The following is a 14,821-nucleotide window of genomic DNA, read 5'->3' as shown; positions in this document are numbered from 1 at the left end:
ATGATCCAAAACAAGCAAAGACATTTTCAACAGTTTCTGAAGCACTCTACAATGGTTCCCTGGATACCATTTCAGTTTATTCTTATGAAGCATGGCGTAATCCCAAATGAAAACGGAAAGGCTAATGCAGACGGCCATGGCTGCTGGTCGTGATTGATTTGGGGGCTTTGACTTACCCAAGATTTTGCTGATGTTGGAGTTGTGCATGTCTGGGAAGGCCTGAAGGATTTTGCGGCGCTCATCTTTGGCCCAGACCATGAAGGCGTTCATGGGCCGTTTGATGTGAGGTTCGTTGCTGTTCCTTCCCCGGGGTTCCCTGTAGACCCGTGCCTCGGTAGTGCTGGCGCCTCCTGTTGGCCAACAATAATACTGATGTGGTTTATCTGCAGAGCCATTCAGTTCCTTACACCCTAGGAACACCAGAGCAAGAAGGAGAGAGCGGGTGCAAACCGTTAATCAACTTAGTAGTGCAGGGCATCCGTCAGCACATCAGAGTGAATGGAGCTGAACCAGAGAACCCGGGCTTGGGAATCCCGGGAGGCCTGCAGCTGTATCTCACACTCCAGGCTGCCCGTCCCAGAACTGGATGGGGCAAGCCCTTGTTTCGGAGTGTAGAACAAGACGGCATTGTTGGTCAAGGAACTCCCGATGAGTGAAAACTAGCTCAAACCAGACGAGGAGGACCATGACTATAATGCCTTTTAAATATTTTGTCTGGGTCGCAGCGTTTGTACATTCGAACAGCCGTACATTTCTGGATGACTGTCGTAATGTTTCTCCTGCTATGAGTAATAACGGTAATGCTCTGAATAACAAATGTGGCACAAGGGTGTTTGTGTAAGGGAGGTTAAATTAGGATGAGGATCAGTGCCAATGTCCTGACAAAACATATATCTCCATGTGATTGCTTTCAATGTGCTAACACATACAGAATCTGACAAAGGGCAGACCTAGTGGTTAAACACAGGATGGTAAAAAAAATGCATTAAAATGATGACACGCTGGAGTTAGTGAATGAGGCCTGGTGTGAGTGTGACTTGAACAGACTTGAAGGGATGTAACTCCTCAATCAGGCCATTCACAATCAGCATGTGTGTCCCCCAGTTTCTGTATTTAACTTTACAGCAGAGTGAAAATGATTCTGTTTGCATGCGCATTTGCTTCCTTTTATATGTAAGATGTGAAAGAATTAAATAAAAGCTGTATGAATATTTCAACAAACAAAAACATGTTGATAAACAAGGCTTGAAAAATAAAACAAACAAAAAAAAAGCCTTCCCATATGCTACGATACATCTTTAATGATCCAAAAACTGGATAAGAAGGCTTGGAATCAGCCATGAATATTTCATCATCCACATGTGATGTGTATTCATTAAGACCCTGAAACTTCAAGCCTTGGCACACGGTACCTGCTTTTGATTTCTATTATCACTGGTGTTGATAAACAAAATAAAAACTCCAGCTAAGTAATGGATCTTGGCACTACAGCGCTATTTAAAGCACCAGGATACCAAGACAATTCCGAGGGCAGCGTATTGCTCAAAGGAGGAGGAGCGGGAAAATAGGCAACGTCGAAGAGCTACCTTCTCTATGCATACACACACACACACACACACACACACACACTCGTGCCACACTAGGAAAGAGAAAAAGACAAAGTCTAAGTTTCAGGCAGCCAGCAGGAGGCTCTATCCTCCAGGCCCCGCTGGGCATAACGGCTTTGCCCACAGGGCCCAAAAGATCCATTTACACATGTCATGTTTAACAATCATAATAATCCAAAAAGGGCTGCTGTTTATCTGGCTGCCCAGCTCCACACAGTCATGGTGCATCAGTCAGGGTCTCTCTGATCTTGCCTCTCCACAACTTTGTAGCACTACAAGCAGCCGCCTCAACCCATCCCCTTCCGTCGAGATTATACGGCGACGGCGTTCCCCGCACAGTACATTAATTTCATTTAGCACGCGCTCACCGTGCAGGATAAATTGATTTCACTTTGTTTGGCTTTGACAGCCATGTTTATTGTGCAATGAAATGTAGTGTGGCGTAGGGCTGACAGTATCCATCAACGCTGGGCAATCTGCTGACTGCCGGGGCCAGATGAAGGCATTCATTACCTTGCCAACCCCAGCTCGCTCGGCTACCTCGCCCAGACACGACCGCCACTGTCTGCTCAGGGGGAGGGGAGATGGCCGGCTCTAATTTACGATTCGCCCCGTGCCATTACTTTACCACTGACACTGATTCAGCAATTTATATACTGGCATGCATGCAGATATAGGCAGAGGTGAGCAGCTTACATGCAGGAAACCAGCAGCTGGACTTTTAAATTGCAGAACAGATTCATTTTTCTGTTTCGTTGAGAGAGGGCGAGAGCAACCGGGGTTGGTTGTAATAATCATCTCATGCCCTGTTGTTGCTGTAGTGCGTCAGCAGACACAGACTCAGCGCTCTCAGTCATTTGAGCGGACCGCAGGAATGAGAGCCGACTTACAGAGAGCCGGTGCTTTGCGGGACGAGATGAGCGGCGGCCCCTGGCACAGAGCCCCGCTCACAGACACGGGTGGTCTGTGCCCCCCACCCCATTGCAATCATGATGTGCCTTAATCAAAAGCAGCCAAAGATTTGGCAGCGAGGTCGGCTCGTGCGACGTCACCCCGCATCTACAACATGCAATTTACAACCCTCTGCTTTTTTTTCCGTCTTGTTGTTGTTTAATAAGAAAGCTTACATGCTTCTGACATTTACAAATTGGCATTAATTGACGTTATTTTCCCCCCGTGCGGCTCTTTTAGGAAGCACCTAGTTAGGTGTGTTATTGTGTAAATAAATGCAGATGTTTCGGGATGCCACGGGAGACCCCCTGAGGTGCGTGAGGGTGGGGGGGGCGAGACGGCAGGAGGCTTCTAATCGACTTTATTGTGATTTATGAGACCCGGTGCCCAACATGACAGAGCGATACAAGAATCTCTATTTAATTTGTCTCTCCCGGTGAACAGGAGGGAGAGCAGAGGGGGACTGTATGAATTACAGAGAAAGAGAGAGAGAGCTCGCGTGGAAGCGTACGAGGGAAAGGGGCCCCGCGGCCCGGCACACCTGCCTGCAGCAGGCCCAGACTCGATGGTACGCGGAACGGAGCCAAAAGGCTGAGCCTCTCAGGCTCTCGCTGCAGCTAGCCTTTTGTTCTCAGGGCACACACAGACTGTCACACAAGAATCCGCTTGGAGAAACAAGCAACAATCACGCAAACCTGCCAGGCCCTCTGTGGACGCCTTTCTGCAGGTATTTAGCGCTGACAATGGCAGTCTCTCCTAACGCGCACAGACAGATATGACACAATGCTCAGCCCTCCCATTCATGTCAGCACTCATATTCCGCTAATTAAACCATTACAACTTACATGTGATTTAAGCCCACCACTTTGACGTGCCAATTGTTTGAGTTGCACCCAGCTGGATATTTGGAATTCTGCTCTCTGTGTGTGAGAGAGTATATACGGACAAAAGCGCGACTTGTTAGCGCACGTTTCTTTAAGCTATTGTTTCTTATGCCTCTCGCCCTGGATGTTGTAAGGTCTTGAAGAGGGCCATGCTAAATTCCTTTTTCGCACTACACCATTCCAATGAAAGGAGTCCTGGACTGACTATAGAGACAGTAAAACTGGATAAAGAACCAGCACAGAAACTCAGACAACTATGGGTGTGAAAAAAATAAAAAGCTAATATTAATTCTTGTTTATGTTTCAAAATTGGAAGTTTATTTTTCTTGACTTTTCTTTGTGACATGTTAACTGTCATTCAAACTGTCTTTTTTCTTTGGCCTGTTTTTTTAGATTTAATTTTTATTCTGTGGCAGAAATAGGTTTGCATATTCACCACCTTTCAAAGAGCTGAGGACAGTAATATTTATTTAATTATATTTATTTAGCAAGGACACACTGAATTGGTCGAAAATAACAGTAAAGACATGTATGACGTTACAGAAGAATTCTCTTAGAAATAAATGCTGTCGTTTTGAACTTTCTATTCATCCAAAAATCCAGAAAAAAAATTGTTTCTCACAAAAGCACATGTGACCCTGGATCACAAAAATTGTCATAAGTAGCATGGGTGTATTTGTAGCAATAGGCAACAATATATTGTATTTGTCAAAATTACAGAATTTTCTTTTTTTTATAAAAATCATTAGTATATTGAGTAAAAATCATGTTAAATAAAGATACTTTGTACTGTTAACATGTTAAAAATGTTTTACTTTGCCATTAAAAGAATATATTTTTTTCAATTGCACTGAAATAGAAAACACTTATTTAAAATTGTTATGATAATTCACAATGTTACAGTTTTTCTGTATTTTATCAAAAAATTAAAATTTAGCCTGATGTGCTATTGTTCTGATTAATTAGACTTTAATGTTGAATTGGAGGATCGGTGGACCTGTGATTATGCTCACATGATGTTTGTTGTTTACTGTATAGAGTCATTGAGAAACAAAAAATTGTCACACTGACAAAGGCAGACAGCTGAAACTATAGATAGATCATCTTTTTCAAATAAAAGATTTTAGTTAAATGACTGCCTTTATAATGTTTGACTAAATATAGGTCTTGGCACCTAACCAGCTGGGAGAGTGCAGTGAATTGCATTTATCAAATAAATGCAGCCTTGATGGCCATACAAGACTTCTTTAAAAAAAAAAGATTTTACAGAGTGGTGTAGATCCTTGCATTAGATCCTTGTGTTTGTATTATGACATAACATGGTGCCGTTTATCATACTCCTTTATAAAACGATCGTCTAACACACAAAAATGTCTGATTGAGCTTTTGGTTCCTTTGCTTTGACTGCAGTGAACCTCAGATTGCTAGTCTATAATAATTCAGCGATAACCTTGCCACAATTTAACCATATGCATAAATAATACGGCATTAACATAGCTCAAAGATTACAAAGTCAAGCAGTTAATCAATCCTGGACAACGTTCATTTTGGCCGGCATTGTCTGAAAAGCGTGCTGATATTACCTCGACTTCCTGTCCCTGGAATCTCTCAACACTCCCTTTGTTCTGCTAAGACCCCCGTCTGACAGAGATAGTTTAAACACACGCATGACCCGACCCGTTCGGCAAACAAAACTCATACGCTGCCATATGTGAATGAACAAAGGGGCCATACTAAAGCCTTTTGTGGTATTAGTTAATGTTTTTCATCTGAGCTTAAAAAGACCTAATGACTTTGCGGTGAGCTGATGCATGTGGCTCGTGGCTTTTTGCGAAATGAAGGAAATTCTATCTATTTCCATACCCCGCCGTTATTTTCCAGCGGCCTCTCTCTCGTTAGAACTTTGGCAGCTGTTAATTTGGTTGCTGCATGCTTTGCAAATATTAGTTCAAGCAACCTAAAGCTTTCTGCGAGTTACAGCAGTGACAGAGAGCTGTTTTACACCCCGAGCCTTTTCCAATATAACGTGTCTTTTCAGCAGGCAGGACCTCCGTACAAGGAAGCATACGGCCGTTACAGACCCACTCAGTAATTTTCCTCTGCTCTCCGTCCATGGCAGTTACTACACAAGTCAGTTTGCCCTGTTAAAGCATCAAGAAATTTAATTCTCAAATGGTAGTTTCCTACATGGCCGATAAATCATTTAAAGTGCATTAAAATAGCCAGCTTATACTGATGAACAGAGTAGTGCAATAAAACAAAGACTAGTGGCAAATAAACAGGACGAAGGGTTGCCTTTTTTTTTAAGCGTAGGTGTCACATACAAGGCACACACATTCCTCAAATGTTCAGGGAGAGGAATGGAATTTGTTTGACTTGGTGTATCGAAAAAGGCTCTAAACACAAAAACACACAAGTAAACACTCCATGTTTCCCAACGGGTAAACACATTCTGCTTGTAAAAGAGACTATTTAATGTGGGGTGTATCATCATATAATGCCGTTCACATCCTTCATCTCGATGTGTTTGCGGGAAGCTGGAGATGGGGATGGCTCTGAGAGCTCACAGTGGCGCCTGTCCACTGGGATGTGAAACCTCTGTGGCCTTCTAATCCTGTCTGTACTGGGAGTAAACCGACGGGACTCTCTCCATTCCTTCACCTCCACTTAGGACTTTAAAGGAACTCTGCATCACTCGGGCGACTGGGTGCCCTCAACCCTGCCCCTGACTGCTCCGGAGCCCACAGAAGTCAGGTTCCCACCGTGCTGGAGGACCCGAGGATCCAGATTTCTCACTGATTTGAGAGGGGTGGGACGAGCTTCTTGGCGGGAATCTGCTCTGGTCTGGTCGGATCAGATCATGCCAGACCAGAAAAACTGCATCTCTAAACCTCTATTTACAGATTTGAATACTACCCAGCCAAAATAAATAATTTATGTTTTAGAAGGCTCATAAACAAACAGAGTTATGCGAAGCTGATCATCTTACAAAAAAAAGAAAAGAAAAATCTATTGTGCTTGTTCCCTCAAGGACTCTTTTTAAAGATAATACCCATAATTATATGAAACTTGAATTAAAATGTTTTTATTTCTCAATATATTGACTCTAGATTTTCATGGGAACTGTTACAAATATTTTTACACCCGAAAAAAACACTGGCGTATACAAGTGTAACGTTTTGAACAGGGTGACAAAAGGAGCTGACACCTTGTCATGTAAGTTCTATCAGTATTTACACCTCCACACCCAACTCATCAGACGTGAGCTGTGGTCCTGGAGGAGGGCCAGCATTGTCCCATCACTTTGTCATCAAGAACTAGCTGTGAAAACTTTAAGCACAGCCGTGCTCACTGCATTACCCCCATCAACTTTCCCTGACACTGGCCAAGCAACCGTGGAATCCAGTCAATCTGATCATCTGACTGAACTGTGCCTGACCTCATTCCTCACTGTAGTCAGGCAGCAAGCAGCGTTAGATGTATGGCAGGGTTCTGCAAGGGTACAACATGTTATGTTTTCAAACACTACAAATAGATTCTTACCCTCGAAATCCTCTGGCCTGGTGAGGTCGATGACTCTGTGACCAATCTTCCCATCCTCGCCTAGTTTGCCCAGGTGATGGCCCAGGTTATCATAATGAGACCTCTCCTGCAAAAATGACAGATAATTTGTGTTTAGATACTACAGCTTAAAGATAGTGGTTTGTCTTTATGCATCACACTAAATACTAAAATGTGTGATTAAGAAAATTGTATTAATTTAGGTCTTAACACTTGCCGGCTGCAAGCTGCTTAAATTAGAGCAGTCTGGAAATTATGTTTTTCCACAATTGTACAATGACCATAACTTTAAATAATTAATTTGATAAATGTAGGAAATTACCACTACTACTACTTATTATTATTTTTATCGCTTAATTATTATTCTCTTAGTTACTGAATTCAACTAATTTAAGGTGTATGTAATGTACTGTATATGCACACGGACATAATGGATATGCACATAAACTTACATTATATACAAATGTTTATTTAAATGAATGCAATTAAATTATTAAAAACTACTTACATAGCAGTTTCAATTATTTCTTTAAATTTTCCTTGAAATTACAATTAAAAAATGTTAAAAGGCACTTCAAATTCAATTCTGAATGAAACACAACCCTATAGGACACACATGCTCTTCTCATGCATTTTGACGGGCCCGAGTCAAGTCGTCTTTATCACGGCTGTAGTCTCTTACTGTCTTCATCTGCAGGGACTTGCACCGATAAAAGTCTGGAACACTCTACTAAAAAGGATTTAGAAACAACACACTGAAAGATCCTGAGCACACAATGCAGCCTGGGACCTCCAGTGAAATGTTCAGCTTATTTTTTTCTTTTCCGCTCTCTAATCTTTGCAGTACATGCCCCTGTCTCTGCTGCCCTGAGCTCCCTGTCTATCATTTATTCAAGGCTCATGCTCGGAGGAACACGCCGTGTTTTCCCTTTTGTCGTGTTGCTTTCTGTTCAGATTAAACTTGGCATCATGTCGCACTTGATGCACAATAAACCCCTGTCATTCCTCGCCCGTGCGACAATATTAAATGTCATGTCCGTGTGCATTTACAGAATAAAATAACAGCTTTTGGGGGGCCCTCCTGAATGGTTGCAGCACATTAGACTTAATGTATTATGCAGAGGAAGAGGGCCGACCGCTGCTCGGGCCCATTGTTAAATGACCTAGTTCTGCCGTGAGTGCAGCAGGGCATTAGTGGAGGCCCGTCTCGCTCTCTCTAAAGACTCGAAGAGGAGATGGACACTTTGACTCGGCATGATACAAGTAATCTCTCCCCCCTCCGAACAGGGCAGGAAGATGCTAAAAGCAAAGCGAGTTACAGTGAGTCGGCCCCAGAGCGTTTGTTTTTCTCCCAGGGTGTGCGTTCAATCTCGGGCAAAAGGTGTGCTTGAATTGTCTTTTCTTTAGAGAATGCCTATCACACACAGTTTGAACAGACACTCGGCAGGCCTCCCAACACAATGCTAACAGCTCCCCTGCCACAGACGCAGACACAGATACCGACGTACACATTAATCTTTCAGCCGCGCTGCTTTGGCCGTTTTGCTCGTTTGTTTGTTTTCTGTTCTTTTTGCCACTGGGGAGCCCGTGGAGCTAGGAAGCTCTTCACACGGCAAAAGATTATCACTCCGGCTCAACTTGTCAATAGCTCATGACAATGGTGGATTACTTGAGATGATTCCGTGCTTATTGCTGTTGTCACTTGAAACAGACTTTATTATCACTGAGGGGCAAATTCACTAAACAGTTCAGGCACGTTTGTGTCAGGTATTTCAGCATAAAAAACCAGCGTTCACTAAGCACCTGCAATCAGGTTTAAAAGTTCTAACTGCACTTAACTACCCCTGCATATAATTAAATTAAGTAATAAAGTCTTTCTTTTCAGCACAAACATGCCTTTATATGTCAGTTAGGCCCATTACAGAATATTTTAATTATTTTTATATATATAATGCTGTTAAATAGCTTGGGGGCTGTTACATTTTATTCATACATTTATTTACTTAAAAAAATAACTTTAAATAGATTCAGAAATTAAATAGATCAAAAGTGATAGTAAAGGCATTTTTTATGTTACTAAAGGTTTCTATTTCAAATAAATAATGTTCCTTGAACTTTGCATTCAGAATCCTGAGGAAGAAATATCATAGCCTCTACAAAATAGTATAAACAGCCACAAATTGATTCATTAAAAAATATCTAAATTGTCTTTCATTTATTTTAGTTACTCAAAAAACACAGCACAAGCATCAGAGGGACACTAAGAAGAGCTGTACAGAAAGAGTACCGCAATTTCCCACCACGCTTGATGGAACAATCATTATTTATGGCCATCTGAGTGATTCTGATGTACAATTAACCACTACCTGCTTATGGCCTGTCATTAAGAGCTGCCTGTCTTGACTCTGCCTTGCTTATTTAAGTGTTTTCTAATTATGACATATGTAGCGGTTCCCGCTGGGCTCAGGCGGCTTTGTAAAGATAAGTTGGAGCGCTAGCTCGGTGTGCCACGCTCCGTGTGAAGCCTCCTACGCTGCTGTATTCATCACCAGACCGCATTATTGCACTTAATGAAAGAGGCGCAGCACCCAATGACAAATTGACTGATGTGCGATTAGTCGCACAAGCGATGGCCGATGCGCCGTGGACTGTCCACTGGGGAAAGGCCCAACAACTGCAGAGTGTGTGTGTGTGTGTGTGGGGGGGGATATAAACGACTAGCTTGTGTCGTCCCCTCCTCCCCACTCTGTTGGTTTTCTCTGATCAATCAACTCCTTTTATAAAATCATGATCATTAAACATCAGTTTGGGGAACAAGGGCATCAATCATCGAGTTTCATTAAAAAACGCTTTAGGCGCTAAACTCTCATTTTCCAGAACAATAATTAAAGAATGAGCCAGACGGGAGCTATTGTACGTGAAAACAAGATTAGACACTTCAGTGTCTTAGGTCTAACTTAATGGAGTGAGGTAGAGAGTTCATTCATGCCTAGGAAGTGCTGATATCCACACGAGACAGTGACACTGTTTACAGTGCACATTAGAGAGTCTGTAATTGAGAAAGTGAGCATGAACATAAAAAGCGACGTGTGCACCTTCAAACATTGCACAATGAATTTCCATTAAATTTAATATACTGTGTTTTATATACTTATTGGTTGTAACATGTGTAATTTATATCATAGCATTATCGAGAGAAATAATTTATATGCATAACATCAGGCTTTTTGTTTGAAGACTCGAAAAAGAAAACGGTCTACAGCGCCTTTACTACTGTCTGCATCAAGCGCTGTGATAAATCAATGGCATTTTTATTATTTTATGGTGTCATTAAATTTTTACTGATCACTTTGCCACAGAAGAGCAGTAAAGGGTGTGTACCATCCTGAAAAAGGACCGTCCGGCCAGGCAAATGCTCACCAGCAGATCTCCGTGACCATTGTGCTATAAAGGATATTTATAATGTGCATTACGGCAGTGAGATGGCAGGAGCTCAGAGCCTCCGCAAGTACAGAGAGAAGGAGAAAGGGAAAGGGCGGTTAGGCGAACGAAAAAACGGAAACAATGCAAAAAAGAAAAGATGTCATGGTACACGTTGTGCCCCTCCCATGCTAACCACGACCTCTCTGGCGCACGGCTGGCCCTTCCCTCAAATGAGTTCAGCATGCAGCCCTTCATTCCCACATCTAAAATTATAACCACACAGTCCTAAGCTGAAGTGGAAAAAGACACCCACAATAATCTCCCCTCCACTATCCACTTTTTTCCCCTCCATCCTCAAATTCGGTTACAGAATGCATTTTGTTTCGACGGAGGAGGGTTGCATGGTGAAGTAATAATACAGAAGGGCCGATGGCAAGGCTGGTGGAACTTCTGAACATCTGGAGGGGAGCCAGAGCGAGGAGCCCATGTCAGCGCAGCGGAGAGGGCTTTAATCAGGCTGGCCGCAGAACATGTGCCTGAGGACTGCAGCGCTGCCCGCAGATTTCGTGTATTTCGGGCAGGAGCGCATTGTGCTGGTGTCTACCCTGTACTTACACATCACACTGCCATAGAGTGACGCTTTTCCTCTGGTAAAAATAGCCCGGCTTCAGCCATATGGCCTTGAATTGTTCCAGCCGAGTCCAGATAACTCCAATTGTGTGGGGCAGCCAAAGACCAGCCTTTGGCGACTTAGTAATCTGCCTTTACTGTCGCCCCAGTGCACACGGCTAATATCATAGCCTGGTAAAAAATAAATAAATAAGACAAAAAACACAATGGTCAAGTGAATAACCATTTGTTCCATGTCCTTGCCTGGATTCTGAATTCTGAGAATACAGTGTGTTCTGTCAGTTCCACACCTGGCTGAGAGATCCAAGTGATAGAGAAAATAAAGGGAGGCTTTGAAAGCCTATTACAATAGGTTCTGACTGTGTGTATACGTGGTGTAGGTTGCTTCATTCATCTGTATTGAGAGTAAGGCCCAGCAGCGCACGTCTATTTCGCCCCTCATCTGCTTTCAATTCCTGCAGTAACCAGTCACAATGTTATTTATAATTGTGTAGCTCTTCAGTAGTTGGTAGTTTTGAAAAGTTTAGTCTAAAGCACATGCAGTTGTGCGCCGAGCCCAGAGTTCCTTTAATGCGGTCACTTGATTTTTATACTCGAGCAGTAGTCCATGCTTGTAGGCTCCCAGAAAGGGTGCTGGCAGAGCGCATCTGAGACTGCGACCTCCCTCCACTGGTATATATATATATATATATATATATATATATATATATATATATATATATATATATATATATATATATATATATTTACATTTAGTCATTTAGCAGACACTTTTATCCAAAGCGATGTACAAATGAGGTAGGCAATAGAAGCAATTTATATCAACTGTATATATATATATATATATATATATATATATATATATATATATATATATATATATATATATATATATATTTTTTTTTTTTTTTACCTTGCAGCAACACTCTGTAAACAGTGAGATGAGAGATCTCTGACATTTTCATATACACTTTTTTTTCCAAAACATCCTAAATTAAACCATAACCATAAACGACAACTTGCACGCTTATAAAAAGGAGAAATGTACCTACAACATCTGACCTTTTGACATCAAGAGGGAAACGAAGCATTTTATACGTGTCCATCCCTCGGCTGTAAAATAAACTCTGCAGCGCTGTTTTTCTATCTTGCTGCATTACGATCATCTGATCTGGATTTTTTTGTTATGGGTTTTCTGCTTTAAATGACCCTGAAATGTTCACTAGGTCCTCAAGGATCTGTTAAGAAGGACCTTGCTTTTTCTGCTCTTATCACGCAATCTATTTATAATAATGGACACTCTGAATCTCATGATCTAGGAGACAGAGGGTTCTTTATGCACCTGTTCGAAGGAGTTCTGTCCCAATATGGTGGCACATAAATGACCCATTGTAGCCTATTCTTTACGCCGGCTTTGTTGCGGGGTATCTGGAGTAAGCAGAGCCTCGCAGGTCTGGAGTATAAGGCCATCGTTGCATTTTTGAACGAGTGCCCTGTTTTGGCCATTTGTGTGCTTTTATGCAAGCACAGTGTAAAATCAGCTGAGCTTTAGTCATGTCTTACCTAAATGAGAAAAAACTGAATAATAAGTGCATGCCGTTGTTTTAGAACTAGCCCCGAGATGTGTGCTCGCCTTCACGCATTGCCGAAAAAGGTTCTATTTATATAGCCAAACAAATGGAACAAAGAACTAATGTAAGCAATACTCAACAATGGCACTTGCTGGCTATGGGCAGTGCTTGAGTTCAGAATATAATCAAATTTTGGATGGCCAAAGCCATGTATGGCAGGATTTACTTTGCGGCCAAAAATAACCTATGCTGGCAATTTTCAAGACAGCAGCAGAAAAAGGGGTAGAAAATTGCTTCCAGGGCTGCAGACCAGACAAGATTATACCCCAAGTCTTTGTAAAGGGAAGCGTGAATAGGCCCCTAACACTCACACGCGGGGAGGGAACGAGAGCAAACATTGGCTTCGGGTCTAAAAGTAGGGGGTGAGAATTTCGAGGAGAGTGAGCAAAGCTCCATTTAAATGTTTGTGGCCCTGTGCTCTGGGATTTGAGAAAAGTGAATATTCCACTCATCAATAATGTAGGTGAGAGGAGGGGGCAGGGAGGCCGGCGGATGCTCAATAGGTTAATACACTGGCCTTTCACCCTTTGATTCCAGTTTGGGAAGTGTCAGCACAAGAATATATTTTATCTCCTCGCCAGGCCCCGTCGGACTGCAACATCTGTCGAAAAGTAGGTTATTAGCAAGGGCATAATATCTGAAATCAAAATCTGGGCTCTTTCCAGACTGGAACCTCATCATTAGGTGGCTTGTGAAATTCAATTTAAAAATGTAAAATCAAACAAAGTAGAGCATAAAACGGATTAAGAAATGTACAATTCAGTGTGCTTTCCAGGGGACAAAACTACAATAAATAATAAAACAGAATAATTGTCCTCGGTAGACAATAATACTTCTAATAAATATTTGAAAAAAATTAAAAAAAATAGCAAATTGTTGGAGGTCCCATAAAAGCTTTCTTTTACTGACGGAACATCAAAAGGGGAAAAAGACAAATAGAAAACAAGCAAGAAAATGCTAAAACATGAATATTTTACACATGCACCTAAAAGAAAGAAGACTCAAAGGAGATGGCTCTTCCATCTCAGAAAGAGAGAGAGAGAAATAGCTCTGTGTGAGAGAAAAAGGGATGCAGGTCATTCCATTGTGTTCTATGGACACACTTTGTATTAAAAGATGAATTGATCCATCTGTAAGCAGCACTTAGCCTCACTCTTCAGCTCAGTCGTTACACTGGGATAAATCAATATTTAATATCCCCCACCAACAGCCCCAGTAGATGATTTTAACCTCTCCTTAATCCCATTTATGTTACCTTTCTTGAATCTTCCACGTAAGCTTTCACTATGATAAACTTCCAAACAGCAGACTGGAAGGCAGTTATTAAAGGGCGTTCAGTATTTATGTCAGGTGAGGCGATGTGCTGAAATATTAATATTCTGAAACTGACCAAAGTGAAAGCTTTTATCTAGAACACTTAGAGGCCTTTTTTGCGTCCGTCAGGCGCAAGCAGCAGGCATGGGCCAACTGTCTGACTGCTGGCAGCACTGGGTGATATACAGCGGGCGGTTTATTACCGTTTTGTACATGGCTGTAGTAGCTCTTCCCATGACATGTAAAGTGTCCCCTCAGAAACATATGGCTAGAGGGCATTACTGTGGCCTTAACTTTGTAACTGCACCAATGAACTATTCTAGGATGACACAGAACATTAATGATTAATAATAATAATAATAACAATACAAAAACAAGATATTAATTATGTCCCCATCCTATACGTTAAGCATGTAAGACGAGCTGAGATGAGAATGTGTGCTTTTGTTCAAAACATGTACAACAAGAGTTTTTAAGTAAACTACTAAAATATTGCATTCTACTACTCAAATATTTTAAGTAAACTACTACTCAAAAAAATGCATGTAAATGGTCCCTAATAATATGAAAATGAAATAAACAAAAAAATGTAAACATTAACTTCAAATCACTTTCATTTGCCCAAATATTTCTTATAAACAAATACTGTTTCAAAATATCAATGTAATTCATTTCATCGCAGTTTGAGATCTCAAAAAACTGAATATTCTTCATATTACACTGAGAAGAATAAATGTCTGCTTAGTCCCATTCGTTTGAACATCAGAGACATATGGAACATATGATGAGGAAAATACAGCTTCTGTTTAGCCTCTGGATG

General features: G+C 41.6%; 1 protein-coding gene across 13 annotated transcripts in view; it reads right to left on the bottom strand.

Moving 5' to 3' along the window:
* Window positions 1-14,821, bottom strand: part of sox6 (SRY-box transcription factor 6) — a 143,508-nt gene that overhangs the window by 7,832 nt on the left and 120,855 nt on the right. For 11 of the 13 annotated variants that reach the window (XM_043244134.1, XM_043244138.1, XM_043244142.1 and 8 more), the window contains 2 exons: window positions 6,986-7,091; window positions 177-410 (listed from right to left, as the gene is read on the bottom strand). In XM_043244134.1, coding sequence (XP_043100069.1) covers window positions 177-410; window positions 6,986-7,091 — 340 coding nt within the window. The remainder of the gene's footprint in view (window positions 1-176; window positions 411-6,985; window positions 7,092-14,821) is intronic. The other 2 variants (XM_043244140.1, XM_043244141.1) reach the window with 1 other exon arrangement.

Source organism: Puntigrus tetrazona, chromosome 7 (assembly GCF_018831695.1).
Source record: "Puntigrus tetrazona isolate hp1 chromosome 7, ASM1883169v1, whole genome shotgun sequence".
In the NCBI taxonomy this organism is placed as follows: domain Eukaryota; kingdom Metazoa; phylum Chordata; class Actinopteri; order Cypriniformes; family Cyprinidae; genus Puntigrus; species Puntigrus tetrazona.
The sequence above is the reverse complement of the archived record's forward strand: the minus strand, read 5'-3'. Positions and strand labels throughout refer to the sequence as shown.